The 20,951-nt window shown below is 31.9% G+C and overlaps 1 protein-coding gene across 1 annotated transcript in view; it reads left to right on the top strand.

The window, feature by feature from the left end:
- Positions 1–20,951, top strand: part of LOC115882901 (pyrokinin-1 receptor-like) — a 247,929-nt gene that overhangs the window by 91,882 nt on the left and 135,096 nt on the right. Inside the window, exon 2 of the mRNA XM_030901162.1 lies at positions 10,565–10,754. Coding sequence (XP_030757022.1) covers positions 10,565–10,754 — 190 coding nt within the window. The remainder of the gene's footprint in view (positions 1–10,564; positions 10,755–20,951) is intronic.

Genomic DNA, 20,951 nt, shown 5'->3' with positions numbered 1-20,951 from the left:
GCGCCTCGAAAAAATTTCCGGAAATTTTTTCAGTTGCCATGGTAACTAGTCACTATTAAAGCATGTTATTGGTTGAAAAGTAGAGGTGTGAAATTTTCACTAGTAATACCACTAGAGGTCAAATTATTTCCGGCAATTTTTTCGAGCTCATGAATATTTTGAAAATTATATAGATAATTTTCTAAAAATATTCATGGAGCGAGAATAAATGTCCGGATTTAATTTGACCTCGTGTGGTATCCGGTAAGAAAATTCCACACCAAAATCTGTTTGAAAATCAAATAATTAAAATGTATTTTTCGATTTTTGGTCGAATTGATTATTTAGTTACTATGATAACTAAGTGACACCCAAACCTAAAAACTATTTCATTTTTGAAGCTGTCAAGCGGCACGGCTTAAAAAAATGTTTCGCTTCGGTCATGAAAGCAAAGAAAATATTCGCCAGGAATATTAAGCAGTTGACACCCGCGAATACTAGGAAATCGAAGTCAAGCGTATGGAAGCAGTTTACAAACTTTCATCTAAGCTTTGTAATTGAAATGTATCAAAATTATCATGTAAACAAATAAAACCAGACTCTCAAAAAGATATTCTGTCATTATAAACGTCAAAAAATTACCAGTATAGTTCGCTGTTGGGTGCCCACAAGGAAACATTTTCACTTATAATATCACAAGAGCTTAAATTATTTTCGGAAATTTTTGAGGACACGAATATTTTGAAAATTATCCCGAGTCGAAGACGAGGGATAATTTTCTAAAAATATTCGTGCCCGAAAGAAAATTTCCAGGAATAATTTAAGCTTGCGTGGTATTCGGTAAGAAAATTTCACACCTAAATTTGAAAAAAATATTAATCCAACATGACATTTTAAAATAATTTCAATTTGTTAAGTTGGCCAAGGTATTGATGTTTTTGACATATTATGTGTTTTGTTATTTTTGTTTGCGATTCTGTCATTAAGCTATTACTAGTTTTAAAACGTCTGTACGTAGAGTAAGAAGTGTATAGCGAAATGTCGCGATTTGGAAAAGTAAACCAACAAGTCATTAAAGAAGAAATTGAAAATATAAAACCAGATAACACCCGAAAATCAAAATCAAGTGTATGGAAACAGTTTGTTGAATTTTGTGATGAAAAGTCGTATAATATTCATGAGTGTATGAGTGTAGTACAGCTGGCTACTATACTGGAGGACTACGCATTTAATATGAAAAAGAAAAATTTTGAAGATTATAAGGAAAGTGTGGTCAAAGTGATGTGGAACTCTACTGCTAAGCAGTTGCAAGAAATTTATTACGAAAAATATAAAATAAAATTTAATCCGTTTTCTGATGTGGAATTTGTGACCGCCAGAGCTGCACGCGATGCTAAGCGCAAAATACTACAGAGAGATTCAGCAAAAAGAAAAGTGAGTGCTTCAGCCTTAACCAGTGACGAATACAAAAAAATTATTGAAATGTGGGATGAAAATACTCCAGATGGGTTGCAGCGTAAATTTTTTCACATAGTTTCACATGAGCTGGCATGGAGAGGAGGGGAAGGACATTCTGCTTGTATCCAATACTTCAAAGAAGAAACTGATAATTTCGGAAACCCAAAAGGTCGGATAGAATATAATCCAATTTTCTCTAAAACCACACAAGGTGGTTCTAAAAAACTGTCGGATAGTAAATGGTTGATTAGAAATTTCGAAAATCCACAAATGTGTCCGGTTCGCTTGTTTAGAAAGTTGATGGAAAAAAGGGGAAATCTTATTCAAACCGACAGACTATTCTTAACACCAAACCCATACTGGAATCAACCCAATTCGAAAGGATGGTACAAGAATAGCCCAGTTGGTAAGAACATTGTATCTTCATGGTTTAAATCAGCAGCTTCAGATATAGGAATTGACACTAAAAAAGTTAAAATAACCAATCATTCTGCAAGAGCAACAGCTGTTTCGAATTTGGCCAAGAAAGGAGTTGGTGAACAACAGCTCATTAAAATTACTGGACATAGTAATAGTCAGTCGATCAAACCTTACTTACAGTTGGACGCTGAACATCATCAACAGATGATTGAATCCATGAGGAGCATTTCATCAAGTACTAGCCAGTTCAATCATGATCAGAGCACAATGCAAAATAAAACAGAAAATACCCAGATTCAAACCACCAATTCAAGCCAGCCTACAAACATTTACAATAATTGTGTTTTTAATATTAATAAAACCTATAATTACTAAATGTGTTTCGTTATTATTTTGCTATATTAGTCGATATCATTAAAGATTTGGCATTGAAGATAATTCAACATGAAATAAATTCTAAAAAAATCATATAGATATATCCATCATATTTCGTTAAATAGAAAAATACCAGCTTTAGTTAAATAAAGGCGGCAGAACTATATTTTTTAGAACATGGCAATTTCGAAGAAATTCATATGTAGGTATATCTAACATATTTCCTTAAATAAAAAATATTACCAACCTTAGTTACATCAAATGCTAAAACTCAAATGGGTAATATTTCAATATATAGACATTGTAGTTCATTCACATTATGATTGTAGATCTTATGTTTACCTTTTCAACTGTCAAAAAATTTCCACTAAAGTTTCGTGGCGCCTCGAAAAAATTTCCGGAAATTTTTTCAGTTGCCATGGTAATTAGTCAACATTAAAGCATATTATTGGTTGAAAAGTAGAGGTGTGAAATTTTCACTAAAATTTTTCCATTGCCGTGGTGATTTGTCAAAAAACACGTTTTGGTTGATTAAAAATTACAGGTGTGGAATTTTCTATGAAATTAGATTATAATTTATCGTGTCACAAATTTTCAAATCCGGAAAAAGAGCAAACATTTTGTAGTTTTTGCAATTTCCAAGATGCCAATTCCGTAAATCAGCCAGAATTGCTTTCGATTATAGTTTATGATAGTATGAAATGATCCGTTAAATTTCAAGCATGGGAAAATAAAGGTTATGGATTTCCAAAATCAGTAAAATTTTTGACTCCACAAATTTTCAGCCAGTCAGATTTTCCTCCACTTGGGATGTGCCTCGGGATGTGCCGGACTGTTTTTGCATTAATAAAATAATTCACTTTAATAAATGTCAAATATTTATCAGTCGAAAAATAAGTGGATTTTTTATTATTTTAACTAGTGAACCCATCCGAAAAATTTCAGCTCACAAAAGAAAAGCTCAGAAATTGTCATTTAATGACACCATCCAAACATACTTTTATATATTCACCCATTAGAATTTTTAGAATTTAGAATGAGTGGGAGGGGGGTTAATCACTTCGACCTTACAGATCCATTGTGTCCCCCTTTCTTGAATCATAACTCATCATACAGTCCCAGGGCTTTGACAAAAGCCAGTATCTGGGACGGTTTTATAGAGGGTAGTTCTCCATCTCCAATATCAGTCGTACCAAAATTCATGGCACGAATGGTTGTCGTCTCGGCGCACTCAGTGATGAGGTGTACTGGTGTTTCACCATCTTCCCCACAGAATCTGCATTCGCCGTTTCTTCTTAGTTTCAATCTACTGAGGTGTTCATTGAGGAGACAGTGTCCTGTTAAAACCCCGTGACAATCCGAAGATTGTTCTTACTCAGACCCAGGAAGATCTGTGATTTTTCTTGATCATAAGCCCTCAGAAACTTCTTCGAGTGTCCTAGACCATTGCAAGATTTCCATTCCAGGTTGCGGATGGAATCTTCCAAGTTCTTGAGTTCCGCCTTGAGTTGGTTACCACTTGGAAAGCAGAACGGTTCTGGTCCAGTTAGTGGAGTGTTCGCTCCTTTCCTAGCTAGATTATTTGCTTCTTCATTGCCTTCTATCCCTTGGTGAGCAGGCACCCAGTGTAGGAGGACTTTGTTTTCTTTGCCTAATTTATTCAGCTTCTCTATGCATTCTTTGACCAATTTCGAATTGATTGATACTGAGTTGATCGCCTTTAACGCTGCTTGACTATCAGATAAGATGGCTATTTCTTGTTTCCGATAGTTCCTATCTAAGATAAGTTGTACGCATCTCTCGATAGCGTAGATTTCTGCCTGTAGGATACTAGGGTAAGTGCCCATTGGTTCGGAGTAATTAGCTCTCGGCCCAAACACTCCGATCCCTGTTCCCGTATTGGTTTTGGAAGCATCAGTATACCAAGTTATGGTATGGTCTTTTAACTGCTGGGCTATATTCACCCATTGGGAAAGTACAAAAAAATACTGCCTCCTGGGCTATTCGATCTTCTTGTATAAATTCTGTGGATAAGTAAATTCCCTTCATTTTTATTGAAGGCACATCAGCAACCTTTGATTGTCTTTATTCTTGACGCTAGCTAACTAATCGTCTGTCTTTCTTTTATGTTTTCTTATTTTTTCCGATGCTTCTGGAACTTAACTAATTCACAACTGTTTCAAAAATGTAGCATGTAGCTAGTTAACAGGAAAGTCAGGAAACAATAAGCTAAAAATGAAATACCGAATTTTAGACCAGAGGAAAATGTAAACCATATTGGCAACTTGTTAATTTACTACAATGCACTGCCTAGATTGGAAATGTGATAATCATCCCTCTAGGCTGACGAACATGATGTAGAAATATTTACCAGCTGCCAAATTACAAAATATTTTGAAACTTTGACGGAAATTACAGACTAACGGATGGGGAGTTTTTCGATGTTTGAGGTTTTAATCACTTTGACATATATCTGATCCAGATTGTTACTTATCAGTTAATACGATATTACTTTATTACATAATTTTTATTCCATACTATTTTTGCCTAAAAATTTATTCTTGGATTTATAAGTTTTGTCTATTATTTTTGTACTATGTTTATTATAAAAAAATATATTAATATATAAGATATTGCCATTGAAACATTTTTGAAAATTAAGAATAAAGTTTTTATTCAAAAACTGGAAGTTTCATATACAGGGTGATTCGAACTCTTCAGCAGCATATTCGACAGATAAAAATAAGTAAAAAATTTCATATAAATGTATGTCCCAAAATGCTTAGTTTCGGAGATACAGGGTGTGGAAGTTTTATTTTTATTTCGATTTTTTCCAAATAATTTTCCAAGTTTAGTAACGTCAATATTTTGATGAAAATTGGTGTCACAGTCGATTTTTATAAAGAGATCTTTTTTTCGTTATAGATGGCAAAAATGTATATTTTTTACTCAGTAGTTTTATAAAGGTACAGACGAAAAGTTATTATTCTTCTAACTCGTTAAAAATATATAGGTGGCGCTCCCTACAAGTCGGAGTCATATTGATATCAAAATCAAATTTCTCATACCAAAAACTCCCAAACACCAATTTTTATCCAAATATTGACGTTACTTCACAAATTATTTAGAAAAAATCGAAATAAAAGTGAAATTTCTACACTCCTGTATCTCCAAAACTAAGTATTTTAGGACATATATTTATAGGAACTTTTTTACTTATTTTTATGTGCATAATATGCTGCTGAAGTTTCCGGAATACAGTTCGGACCACCCTGTATATTAAAATTCATAGCACTAGTTTTTGAAATTAAATGAAAATATTTATATATCAGCATTGTAGCCAGATAATTTTATATGAAACTCATATTATGTTGAAGTCTGTGGACGACACACGGGGATTTATATCTAGCGTCGCCACCCGTGAAACTTCCAGAAACTTTAGGCATGTTTCTAACTTTCCTATCTCTATTTAAATCCCGCGATATAAACTTGAAAATATTCGCATCAATCAAATTGGAACGACGAACGTAAATATTTTTTAATAATATGAGCAGTGTTAGAGGTCCTGTAGAATTGTGCCTCTATTACATTAAAGTCGAAGGTTACGGAAGAATACGAAAAATATTCATTATTCAATAAGAGAAACCCTTGGTTGTAGAGATCAGTCCATTTGTTGCTATTAAAATACGTATATTTGCCCTAAACAATATTATTATTTGAGAGATCCCTTACATCAGAAGTGGGTTTTTTTTTATGTGCGAATTTACCGCCGTGTATTCTTGTACTTTTTTTTGGTAAAATTAGCGCAGTAATTATGCCCGACATAAAAGGAAAATTCATCTGCATCCAGTTCATCTGACACTAACTCCAGGTCCACTTGTTCAACATGCTTGTCTTCGTTGTCTAGTACTAAAAAAATCGCCATTATTCAAAAAAGCGTAAAATCTAAAAACGCTCCAAAATACAGAATGAGACATTTTTTTATTTTATTTTATAAAATTGACAATAATATTATAATATGATCTGATCGAATCCAATATAAATAAAAATGCATTAAGAGCGTTTTAAATCGATTTTTTTTACTGAAATCACATTCCTATAATTATATAAGGCAATCTGGATGCTCAAAGTGTCCATTAATAATGTTGCATGTATGGTAAGTTATAATTTTCAAAATGAGGTGGACAGCTAATCAAAATAAAAGCATTATCGATTTTATTTTATGTACGAAACGTCAAAACCTACATTCCTCTACGTATAATCATTCAACTAAATTGAAAATAAAAAAATATATTTACTTACATTGTAACAAACATTTTTTTATAATGCTTAACGTCATACTAATACACTTTCGAAGTTATGAGTAAATTTATTAAACGACCTTTATATGACTTATAATCAATTCTCTTATTTTACTATATAATTTACAAAAAGAAAATATCGACAGTTGATGTAAATATTAGCTTTATCCTCATTACATCAAATGAAGTAAATTACGGTTAATAATGTATGTTTTGGATACAAACGAAATAAACTATTCACAGAAAATTGTATACAGGGTTGTTCACCACATACGACACGGAGTATTGTAGCTAAACGATGAGATTTTTACAAATTGTAAGTTTGGGGTTCATTGAAGGACTATTAGAGCTGCAATTTAAAAATATTTTTACAAGATACAGAGTGTCCCAAATAAATAAAAATTATCAAAGTTGTATTTTTTTAAATGGAACACCCTGTATATTATTACATTTTTAGTTTCTACGATTAAAATAAAGGTAAATTTGATTAAGATTTATTATACTTAAACCTTACCGTTTTTGAAATATTTTCAATTTTGTGAAATTGCAGTAGGGGTATTAATCAGAAAAGAGTCAAATTATCAAAAATCATTATTATAAAATAGACTTGTCTATTTTTCGTCTATTTTTTTACGAAAAACATTGAGATAATATCGTTTCCCCTCTCACGGATACCCCGTAGCTACAGAACGGACAGATGTACTGTTATACACGCTCAACCTGGGACACCCTGAATATAGGAAGACCTTCTACACTGGAGGCCAAGAAAATTATTAGAGCAAGGTTTACAGCGCTATGTAACTTAATAATATTTTAGTTAAGTAGATATTATTTTACAGTAGAATGAGGTTGGAACTAAATGAAGGATGTTTTAATAGTCTATAAGGGGTTTTCCACAACGTACTTACCCAGTAAACTGAATTATATTAGGTTAGGGTTGTTTTATTTAATTATGGAGGTTGGTGGAAGACTTTAATAGTGTGAATCTAGATATAATTATAATTATGAACATCTTACTTGGCTTACAACTTAAAGTACGTTTCAAGAATCTCGTTAAATCCTTCTTCTAAAACTACCAATAACAGCAGACATCAATATTGATTTCATAAATTATTTATATGTCAATAAGATCATCACGTCATTATCAATATGTAAAGAAAAAAATATTTGGAACTCTCAGAACACTGTGAATGGAATTATACCATTGTAAAATTTGACTGTACATAGACTGATGATATTCTAATAAAAAAGTTTACACAATATTATTTTCTTAATTTCTATTTATCTAAGTCAAATATAATCACTACTGATAATATTACTATTTGGTCAAGACTTTCTTAATTTCACTTTGGTTTGTTTAATTTAATTACCATCGATAAGTAACATTATAACTTTTTGTTTAAACAATCTTTGATCGCACGTAAAAATTGTATACATATTACAGTGTATAAATTGCAAATAAAAAGTGAGATTAAAGTAATTAATTTTGTGTAACTTTGAATAAAAGAGTGTTTATAATTAAATTAACCGCCATTTTAAGGTTACTTTAATGTCTTTTTTATCATAGTTTTATAACCATCATGAATTTATGTAGACTGGCCACATCTAAAGAAAAGACCAGATGCTTTATTGATCTTTTGACGGCAAATGCCCACTTTAACGTACTTTCGGTAAATTGAAACTACGTAACACAAAACTACACACTTTTATGCAAATGCCTAATAATGTTAATGCTAAACACAAATCTAATTTAAAAAAAAATATTAAAAAACATAGGTATCGAGTAAAAATTATTTTTAAAGGTTGTAGTTTAAAATTCGAGAAAACAAATTTTCTGGAGATGAGTGTTACTTTTGTCAAGTTTTATGTCAATTTCACGTCTAGAGATCGACCTCTCCAAAATTATCACCGATTGCCATTTCCCAGTCGACTTTGACGCCGTTCTTTTCGATCATAATATATATTTTAAGCTTTTTTTTAGGTCGTTACGTCTAATTGATCTCTACGTCACTGCACGTACTTTTTACTGCTCTCGCTGGAAAGTGGTAACATATCCTTTAAAACGTAAAGTGTTTTTGTTGGTCAGAAAATTTATCTTCAAGCTAAGAGCAATTGGACAATTTGTCACGGAAAGTTCTCAAACCCTGTAACTTTTTACGGAAAAAGATATTTTGATTTGTTATGTGTTTGCGTTAGAGTAATATTGTCAGGAGATAGCTATTACTGACTACGTTGCATCTTGCATTGTGCTGCATTAGGTATGTTTTATTTTATTTGAAATTTAAATAAAAATAATAACAGATACTCTTAGAATAAAAGCTGAAGTACAAGGTATCTAAATATTCCATAGAACTTTCAATATTCATTAGAATATTCAATATTCCATAGAACATAGAACATTGGACATAGAACTACTACGTATTTTTATGAATCAAAATAAGTTCATCGCACACAACTCCACCGACGCGACGACGATTTTTTTTTGTAAAATGGCTCTTCTAGTATTTACTACATTTTTGTCTTATTAGACGTAGTCTTTAAGAAGTAATAACCATTAAATCTTGGTGCGATTCGAACCTCCTGAGTCTCAACATTTCTAAAACTAAAGCTTTGTCGTATTGCTTTTACTCGCTGCGGCCTTTGGTACTTAACAACACCACCAATGACGTCGTAAAATCTGTAAAATTCTTAGGGCTTGTTGTAAACAATTCTCTAAAATGGGACATGCATATCGACGCTTTGTCGAAAAAATTGAGCTCTGCCTGTTTTGCATTAAGATCTGTTTCTAACGAATTTAACTTGTCCGTGGCTAGAACTGTTTATTATTCACTTTTTGAGTCGCACCTCAGTTATGCCCTTCCATTCTGGGGTACGTATTGTGCGACTCAATTTAACCGCATTTTCAAGCTCCAGAAGAGAGCTGTTCGATAATCACTGGGACTAAATAGCAGAACTCATTACCAGGACTTTTTAAAAAAATTAAAAATATTAACTCTTCCTTCCTTATTTATATTTGAATCTGATTGCCTAATACGTAAGCATGTATCAGCTTCTCAAGTAAGGCCATCTCACACTTACCCACTCAGGAGCGCGGAACAAGATCTTTATCTACCTACCCCACGCTCAGAGTTAGTTAAAAGTTCAATATTATACAACTCGAAAAAAATGCACAACCACCTGCCATTTGAAATCAAATCCATAACATCATTTTCTTCATTTGGCAAAGCATTGAAATCTTATTTACTAGACCAGGCTTTCTACGCCGTAAATGTCTTATATTTTGATAATCGAATTTGATCTTGTAAACACTGGTCTAATGTTTGCTATTACTATATTTACTATAAACTTTTAACCGAACTAATTATTTTTGAATCTTATTTTTCTTTTTTTCTCTTTGACATTGTAAACATTTATAAATGTTTATTTTAAACAATAAGACTGACAATGTAATTTGTATACTTGTTTTGTATTCTCTTTTGTTTGTTTGTTTGTTTACTTTACCTTTGTCTGCAAATTGTAAAATTTGCAGACAATAAAGGCATTTATTTTACAGGTCGTCTGCTCGATCTGTGTCTATGAAAGGAATGCGGGCAAAAAACATTTAAATAAACAGCAATATATTTTATACGTCGACTTGACGAGTACGTCACCGCAAATCGCTCCGCCCACTCATTTTATTGGCTATTGCAAATTTGTCGATTTTTTATTGATAGGACGCGTCGTCTAATTTTTTACGAAAAACATCGAGAGAATATCGTTTCCCCTCTCACGGATACCCCGTAGCCACAGAACAGACAGACGTACTGTATTTAATATTTTATTAACTCAACATAGAGCAAATTCAGCATATTATTGAGTCTTTCTTACAAAATAGTTTAACAGATTTTTAATGAAAATAAGAACACCACTGATAAACGGGAATTTAAGTCAGTCATATTAATGGGTCATTGGCGGTCATGTTAATATTGATGATAAATAACATAATAAAATAATAATAATAGAAGAACCTGACATATAAATTATTGTTTCAGGTATCCATACGTGTTTGGGAGTACATTCTGTTTTCTGAGAGGACTTATGGCTGAAACTTCTGGCAACGCAACGGTTTTAACCATTACTGGATTCACTGTGGAGAGGTACTTAGCCATCTGTCATCCGTTCCTGTCACATACGATGTCAAAATTGTCTAGAGCAGTGAAATTCGTTTTATTCATTTGGGTGGTAAGTAGCTATAGTTCTTAAAAAATATAGTACCATTATAATCTATAGATCATACCAAATAAACTTTTAGTGACGGGATTAAACTTGACCCGCACAGCGTTGCCTGATTTTGCATATTTTCTATTAATCAAAATATTTTAGAAAACAAAAATAAATTACTTATAAATATTGAATAAACATTACAGTTGAGGGTTGGAACCTTTGGTGTTATACAGCAAAATAAAAACACTAAATCACCACAATACACCAAAACACTTTTATTTTACACTGGACGCGCGTTTCGCTAACCATGTTAGCATCATCAGCAGATGATTATAAACTCTAGTTTTGTACTATGTACAATAATAATATTTTAATTTCAAAAGCCTTCTTATCCTCCTTGCAAATCCCCACCTTGCTGTCCACCCTTTTTACCAGCCTTCTTATACCTATATAAACTTTTTCCTTCCTTGTCTTTAAATAACACACTTTTGTCGTCCAAATTCATTTGAAATTGGGTCACGATGAGCTTTCCAAAACACGACATGCGAATGTAAACACTGATTTTCCCTATTACAGTGCTGGCGTTTGATGGATCGCTGATATTGAAAACGTCTTTCAGTGTTTTGGCTGTGGGAGAGCTGCCATCAGATAATTCGACGCTGCTGATCAACTCATTGAATAAATTGGATACGGATATAACAGATGCACCTGAAAACGTTTGTTCAGTTATACCGGGTGCGTCTCAAAAGTGGCTTACCCCTATAACTTTTTTATTTTTTCAGATAAAAAAACGAGATTTGGTATGTTAGTATATGACATAAATTAGGATTGATTGATGTTTTCAATTGTTTTCCGTCACTTCCTGTTTCACCGGAAATGACTACACGGGATCACAACTTTTGATTTTTAAATTGCACCTTCCGTATTTTTTTACTTTATTCGATAAAAAAATGACTTTCTGAATCGAATGACATATCATATGTCAACTTTTGACATATTCACTCAAAAACAAATTGCATTTTAAATTTCAATCTAGAGTGCCATGGTTGTGTTAAAAACACTAATTTTTAATCAAGGAGCCTTGGAAAAATAGATTTGATAGTCTAATGTTTTTAGTGTCTTGTCCTGGCCGGTTAAAAGATGCCCATATCGTATTTTTAATCATATCTCAACTTTTTCAAATGGAACGAGGGTGGCTCATTAACATAAATTTGCGGAAAAAGAATGTTTTTATGACTCTAGTTTATAATCATCTGCTGATGATGCTAACATGGTTTGCGAAACGCGCGTCCAGTGTAAAATAAAAGTGTTTTGGTGTATTGTGGTGATTTAGTGTTTTTATTTTATTGAATAAACAGTTATTATTTATATCAACAAAACCCACCTCCTTCACAGCACTTAAGGTTGCGATGAGTTTTTTACAATAGCTGTTAAGCTGCTTCGGCAATTTTTACTTCGTACTACATTCCAACTTCATTGGCACTTCGCACAACATTCCGAAAGATCTAAAAAGAACTTTTTTTTACTGCAAGATAAGTTAGTAAAAAAAAATAAGCTTAAAGTATCACAACATAATTCACTTAAAGCAAAAACTCTTAATAGGAAGCTGAAATGTCAAAACCTAAGGTCAAAATGTATCAAAATGTCAGGAAATACCGTGCTGGCAACTGTTACTTTTGGGTCGGCATTTATATGTGTGGAAGTAAATCGCATAGGGATCTTATTAAGTCGGAGTGAGAAAAATGCGACCCCGACCGACGCGACTCGCGACGGTGTGCTGTTGCGGCGTTGCCGATACGCCTTTCCCTATCAAGTAAAGTAAAACCACGATCGCAAACCGCTTATTTTTAAAAGACTTTCTTTTAAAGAGATAACTAGATAAAATCATTAGACATGTTTCTGAGCATCTGAAATGGAATTATAAGGATATCGCTCAGGTGTCATTTTTTTTATAACGAGAAAACGTCAGTAATCGCGATAATTTAGAAACTCAACTTTTTAACACATAACAGGCCATAACTCAAGAACCACTTTAGATATTGAAACTTTTTTTATTTTCAAGATCGGATATTTGACAATATGTTTACATAAGAAAAATTGGATAACGTTGTTTTTTCCATTCAAAAATTGTAAACAATCCATCCATTTACTTTTAGAGCATAGCAATTTTCAGCAATCGTGTAATTTTTTTATTGATACAGATTTTCACATACTGTCTACAAAGAAAATTCAGCAGAAATATTAACAAAGTTCTTGAAAAAACTACAATCTATTATTTCTAATAGATTTCGAGATATCGATTTTTGAATTCAGAGTTCTAATAGCGCGACCACTATCAAAGACCCACTCAATTCCACTTATTTTTACCAAAAATGCAAGTGTTTCTAGCTTGCACTTAAAAAAATTCAAGCTATAGGGAAAATTACAACGACTCGTTAATAAATAAACAAATTAAGTATCACGAGACGTAATTAAATCTTGAAGCTGAATGCATGACGTACACCTTTCCCTAGAACTTTAAGTACTGACAGAGGTATTGATTGGGTCGACCGGTCAACTGCGACAAATTTGCTATATCCCCTTCCACGTCTCTTAGCGATGTGCACAGTTTATCGGTTTATTTCCTCTTTATTCAGTACATTACAAACGCACTGTACTCTTCTTTCATACGGAAATCTCGACCCAAGACTAACCTTTGCCAGCCCTTAGTATAAGTAAATGTGGGAACTTGACATTTTTCACAGCAAATTTAAATTCCAGTTAGTGAGTCCGGCGCCGAGTATGTCCATGGTTGTTGCCAACCATTTATGTCCATGGTTGATTAATAATCGCGCAAAATATTTTTTGCTTAAATTTTCAGAACCATTGGATTTGTTTTTTTGTGTTTTATTTTCTCTGAGTTTAATCTACTACCTATGTTGCTATATTATCAATATAGGAGTATTATTTTTCTTAACTGAAAATTTAAAAAAATTCCAAAAAAATTCGAAAATTAAAAGAAACTCTAAAAATATTTTCACTTTTACCCTTATAGCAGTGAATGACTTTTGAAGGCATTTATTTGCTATTTTATTTGACATGGAAGTTCCTTTTATTTTATTTTTATTTTTTATATGAAAAATAAAATATATTTCTTTATTTCTTCCCTTTTCTTGTAGATTTTCCATAGCCGATTCGTTTAAATCAAGACAACTTTTGAACAAAGATGCGTGAAAATGTATAATAAAATATAAATCAAAAAACATCGTAATTTCATCATTTCTCAGAAATATAATAGATTATATTTTTAAAATCGAGAACGAATTTTCCATCTGTAAGGGCGTTAGGCTGATGACGCTACACGCTCTTTTCGAATTTCAACTTTTTTCAGTTTTCAACGCATGCCAACTCACATTATTTACTGTCTGATAACTTTTAGTTGAAAAACTTTTTTCGCGGGTTAAAAAAAGATTAATTTAATAAATATTTGAGTTTACAAAAGAATGCTTTTTAAATAAAACTAAAATTTTGTTTTATATATTTTATTCAAATACATTTTATTATTACCATGTAACAAAAAGCGGTAATGTGTTTTTCATTGTATTTTATTAGTATCATAAAAATATTAAATTTTAAAATTTGTTATAGGGAAAATAAAGTAATATATTTTTACATAACAAAAAATACCGGTATTTATAAAATATAACAATTTATTATTTTTTTTGTTTTTATAGTACTTTTAAAACTAATATATTGAAAATATAAACATAAATAAAAAACTTCTGAAAGTAGTTACACCTCACCATGTTGGAAAATAACATCAAAAAGTAATGATAATAATTTAAAAAATTGCAAATTGTTGGTGGCAATTAAATTAAAAAAGATGATAAAACAGTTTCTGTTGAACTTTTGTCACAAAAACATTTCAAATTTATGATTTTAGTCTAATAGCTATTTAGTTAACATGTTTAATTTATGTCAATGATGACAGGTATTGAAAATTTCGATTCCAAATATCTCGAGAACCATTACTCGTAGAGATTTTTACCAAGTGACTTTTTTTACGTAAAAAACGTCGTTAATGTTTATTTTTTTGGTCATTAGTTTTATATAGGTACGGACGAAAAGTTACTATTCTTCAAATCAGTTAAAACATTTGTAGGTGGCGCCCCCTACCAGTACGAGTCATATTGACTTCAAAACCAAATTTTTACATGTCAAAAAGACACCAATTTTTATCCAAATATTGACGTTATTTCAGAAGTTATTTGGAAACAATCGAAATAAAAAAAATTATTTCAAAAAAGTTTTTTATTTACTTTTATCTGCAGAATATGCTGCCGAAGTTCCCGGAATACAGTTCGAATTACCCCGTATACACTATTATTTCTATTTCAATTTCTTTCTATATTGTCCGTCTTAAAATTTGTTTTATTCTCCTTTTACCTTACATCGCACTGTATTTGTTGCGTCGTATGTTAAATAAATCCGGTCCAAATACAGCATTCGTCAAAGTCCGAAGACTGTCTGGTAAATTTGATGCCATTCCTAATGTAATTGATTCCTGTAACGCTCTGGTAACTGAGGCTTTCAGTTTAACTAAGGAGAGTGATATCTCACAGAATGTCTGATGTGTTTATACATTAATAGGTCTTCTGCTATTAACCTTAAATACCCTATTAGGTGCTGACGTAATAAGGGATCAGCAGAATAATATAATACAAATTTGAAATAAAGACTTTAATTTTGAAATCCTAAAGTTTGTTTAACGGTTAAATTACAAGAATTGATATGAAGTTAATTGTTTTATCATAACTGTAAATGTTATGATACGCATTTTATTTAATTATAATTAAACACTCGCATATCTTCCAAATCAATATTTTAAATAATTTTTGAAAGCGCTTTGAAATTGACAGTTTTTGATATTTAATTGAGATTCGAAATGACATTCTTTTAGACACTAGTATCTAAAAGGACACTTGTTTAGGCACTAGTGCCTAAAAGTAAAAAATGAAACGTTAGAAACAATGAAAATATTTATTTATTATAAATCTTAAAGATACAATTATTTAAATTATTAAAGTGAATACAAGGGGCGTCCAACTTTTCGTCTGTAAGAGAAATGCAAGTTGTAGGAGTCGGAATAAATACATTTCTTGTACTGGCAATGCTGTTACCTTCTGCTTCTACGTAGACTGCTTTTAATTTCTTATTTGGCGTATCTTTTTGTCCCATGATTCTTTTTGCTATTTCGGTTTTCTGTTTAATTGAATTTTCAATGTAACCTTCACCAATCGAGCTTGATTGCCAACCTTCATGTCGCTTTTAAACTGTTATGTCCGCTTCTGAATCTGCCAGCATTGTTGCAGAACTGCGCAGGAAACAATGACCAGTGTATTCAATGGCGTTGGAGAGTCCAAGAAATTTCGCTATCTTTTCTGGCATACCTCCAATTGTATTGATTCCAACTGGCAGGGTACATCATTGATTTTTTCGATACGTCAAGAAAAATCGCTGATGTGTCACATTGAGTGGTCGAAGTTTTGCGTACTTACGAAATACATGTAAGAAACTGATACCACATTGCCTGGAAACTTATATGGTGAAATTTTGATAAAACAATTTAGTACTCACTAAAAACACAGTACGTCGCTAGTGGTAGGAAAAATAATTTTTAGAGGTTACTAGTTTATTTGGTTGCCTGTGATATGCATATACAGGGTGTTTCCTAATTAATCTAAAAAATAAAAAATCGTTAGAAAACGGCTTAAGGCGGGCTCTTAATAAGTATATTTTTTTTTCTCGGCAACCGTTTGATGAACAAGAAAAACTCAAAAGATTTTGTTGAAAAAGGATGGCCAGTCAAGAAAAAAATATATTTTCTTTAAAGAAGCAGTAGTGTACCATTTATGTTAAGCAAAATATCGTTTTTTTTAATTTTTAACACCCTGTAGATCAGAAAGGAAGTACTTTAGACCCAATGGTTATATAAAAATTGTTTTAAGAAGACATGAGGAATCACACCACAATTTTTTAGACTAATTAGAAAAAACCCTGTATATTGTCAACTTGACAATGATTGCTGATACATCAAAAAATACCTTTTCTGTGAAAAAAGCCCGATTTTCGCAGGAAAAATTTTGGTTTTTATTGAATTTGGGCCTGCGTCTGCAAATACCGGTATGTTTTTAATATTCTATCTATCTAAATTTTAAATATCATAGTCAGAAATAGTTTTATTATTTATTAACTGTAAAAATGGTATACTTATAAGTTTTGTCAAATATTGTGATTTACTTTCTACCTTGTAGTCAAAATTTATATTTAATAAACTGTAAAATATATATATTCTTATGTTTTATTAAAGTTACTCTGATATACTAATATATCAGTGTAACTTTAAAACTAAATCCTTTGAAATCAAATATAAACATAAAAAATATTTACAGCAGAAAAGGCGAAGGCGCTGGGTGAAACGTAGTCTCTACTAAGAACACGGAGGGGCGCTTTGACCCAAAATTTTACTATTATGTTTCATATCTATCTTAATAGAAGATTATTTTCTTTTATCTATGCTGATACCATGTATTGTTTATTTTTACCATCTATTATTTAAAATTTGTTGTAGGTGGTCTCGTATAAGTTTTTCGACTTCTCGGGCACTAACGTGGATAGCACAGTTTCAGCAGCTTGTTGAATATCCAAAGACTCGTCATGATCACTCATTTTTCCCAAAAACTTTGTAGAAAATACGGCGACGTTTGAACCTGACAGAACTTTGTCATTATCAATGCATAAACAATGACTTAGAAACCGATTAACAGAACATTTTAAACAATGTTTAAAAATAAATAATAATAATACCATGGCATTTTTTATTAGCTTATAGTTAAATAACATAATTTCTTGACCATATACAAAAGTACCAAATTTCGTTAAGTTATAAGGGTGAGCCGCTTTTGAGAAATACCCGGTATAGCTATAAATTTTTGAATTTTGATACTTGACTCTTAAATAATATCTAAATAAATAGGTACAGAGTTAGCTACCCATTCATTTCCTTAAATTCAGCTGGAAAATTGGAAGCTTTTCGAAACCTTATCATAGAGTACACGAAATATGAACCGAATTATCCATTTTGACGCTTCAATAAACCAACAAAATGGTCCGTCGTAAGAAGGAAAAATTTTCCACCGTAAACCTTAGCCAAACTAACAAAAACTCTTCAGTTTAGAATGTAAAAAATGTGGCATGATTTAAATGTATTAAGGCGCATTCTCAAGACTCGTGTACTTGACAAACATTTGTTATTGTAATATATGTACTCGCCATGTCGTGAGAACGGTTTCCTTGATCACTCGTCGCGTCCCCACTCTCTGTCGGTAAATATAGCCCGAGTCAAAGGATCACAATAATTATTCGTACACTTGCCAAGTGTACTTGGCTAGCCTTGTGCACTTGCCGAGGCGCAAAAAAACGACTGCGTAAATAATTGTACTGTTATAAAATATGTCCCGTTTATTTTCGGATCGTAGTGTTTTTCTAGGTAATAGCGGATAATTTAAAATGTTAAAACAATAATAGATTATATATTATCAAATTTACATTAATAACTTCAATATTGGAGACATATCTAAATCGTTCTCACAGCAATAAATGGAGTGGACAAATGAAGACTCCACGGGAAAAATCAGATATATCACATTTTCATACAAATTAAGAAAGCAATACAACTGTCTAGACAAATGTTAACGTCATTCGAGAAAAAAGAAAGCAATAATACGCTTAGTCCCAGAGATATTACAGCTTGGTTATTTTGCCGTACAAAGTAAAAACCAGAGTAGTCCACGCGTAAATGGCAAAAACCAGAGATGTACTTACGCATGGGCGACAAGTATTATATGCTATAAATTTATATATTGTTATAAAAACCTACTTAAATTAATTTTCTTCCTACAACAAAAAAATAATAGTTTAGATTTAGGTTTTATATAACCTTTAATTGGACATCTGTTTTATAATTGTCCTTTAATTGGACATAGTTTTCCCCTGATTTGTTTTGATATTTTTATATCAGAATATGGCGATAATTCACAATATTAATAATTCAGAATTAGTAGTAATATATATTTTTCTAATTATTCAACCGAAAATAATATATTTCTTTAAAAACACTAAATTACATTTTTCTCGGCTCCAATTAAAATGGACAAAACTGTGTTTTCCCGTGTAGTCTTCAAATGATGTTGTTTTAGAATTTATGGATTTATACAAAAATGAGCCCTTCATATGGATGCCCAAACATAAAGAACATAGAAATCGTATTGCAGTGTACAGTAAAAGAACTTAAAAAAGAATCACTAGCAACGACAATTTCGGGACGACCGACCGGTATTCATCGATGCGACTATACTGTTTGCTTGCCAAGGATTTAAACAATGTTTGTGCTGGCGTACTTGTTGAAATGGACACGTCGCGTCGTGTGAAGGCGGATTCTCACGACTGGCGTACTTGACAAACATTTGTTATTGGAATATACTTGCCATGTCGTGAGAACGGTTTCCTTGGTCACTTGTCGCGTCCCCACTCTCTGTAGGTAAATATAGCCCGAGTCAAACGATTAATCGTACACTTGCCAAGTATACTTGGCCAGCCTGGGCCAGCCTTGTTTACACTTGCCGAGGCGCAAAAAAACGACTGCGCAAATAATGTTACTGTTATAGCGTATGTCCGATTTATTTCCGGATCGTAGTGTTTTTCGAGTTAATTGTGGATAATTTAAAACGTTAAAACAATAATAGATTATGTAATATCAAATTTACATTAATAACTTCAATATTCATTTTCACAGCAATAAATGGAGTGGACAAATAAAGACTACACGGGAAAAACCAGATATGTCACATTTTTATTGAAATTAAGATACAACTTATAGACAAATGTTAACGTCATTCGAAAAAAGAAAGCAATAATACGCTTAGTCCCAGAGATATTACAGCTTGGCTATTTTGCTGTACAAAAGAAAAACCACAGTAGTCCACGCGTAAATGGCAAAAACCAGAGATGTACTTACGCATGGGCGACAAGCATGCATCTTGCAATTAGTATTATATTATTAAAACAAGGGATATTACAGAAAATAAACGTCGAAAATCAAAAACACAAACAAATTTATTCCGCTCGAAACTTGCCGAAGCTTACAATAAACAACAATAATCTCGACTGACCGAAAAACATAGATGAATCAACAAATCTCTCAAAAACATCATCTGACACGATCAATACAAAAATATTATCCTTATGTAACAATCTTAAAGGTATACACATACGTAATTAATTTATGTACGTATATACGGAATATTTTTTGTTATCAATATGGTTTCGTTATCAATATGGTTATAAATTTATGTATTGTAATAAAAACCTACTTAAATATAAATTTTCAACAAAAAAAATAATAGTTTATATTTAGGTTTTATACAACCTTTAATTAATTGAACATCTCTGGTTTTCTCCTGTTTTGTTTTGCATTTTGTCTATTTTTTTTTAGATTATCTATTTAGATTTTTATTTCAATATTTCAGAATATGGCGATAATTCGCAATATTAATAATTCAGAATTGGTAGTAATATAAATATTTTTCTAATTATTCAACCGAAAATAACATATTTCTTTAAAAACACTAAATTGCATTTTTCTCGGCTCCAATTAAAATGGACAAAACTGGGTTTTCCTTCAAATGATGTTGTTTTGGAATTTATGGATTTATACGAAAATGAGCCCTTCATATGGATGGCCAAAGATAAAGAACCTAAAAATCGTATTGCAATGTACAGTAAAAGAACTTAAAAAGAAAAAAGAATCACTAGCAACGACAATTTCGGGACGACCAGTATCCATCGATGCGACTATACTGTTTACTTGGCAAGGATTGTAGGGGTACTTGGCAAATACGCAAATATTGGCGTACTTGCCAAGTACACTTGCCAATGTAGTACAAAGTGGGGATTGGTGGGGATACTTGCCAAGTACGCAAATATTGGCGTACTTGCCAAGTAGACGAGTCGTGAGAGTGCGCCTTTAAACTACAAACACTAAAAAACTACAATTGGTATGAGGACAGTTTTTATATTATTATTATGTTTCTTTTATTAAGTTCAGAACGGCATAGTTGGATTCTTTGGAACAGTGAACAATTTGGAACAGTGAACAACAACACTTTAGAACAGTGA

Source organism: Sitophilus oryzae, unplaced genomic scaffold (assembly GCF_002938485.1).
Source record: "Sitophilus oryzae breed Bouriz unplaced genomic scaffold, Soryzae_2.0 scaffold_179_pilon_pilon, whole genome shotgun sequence".
Lineage (NCBI taxonomy): Eukaryota > Metazoa > Arthropoda > Insecta > Coleoptera > Curculionidae > Sitophilus > Sitophilus oryzae.
Note: the sequence above shows the minus strand (reverse complement) of the source record. Positions and strands in the feature narration are given on the sequence as shown.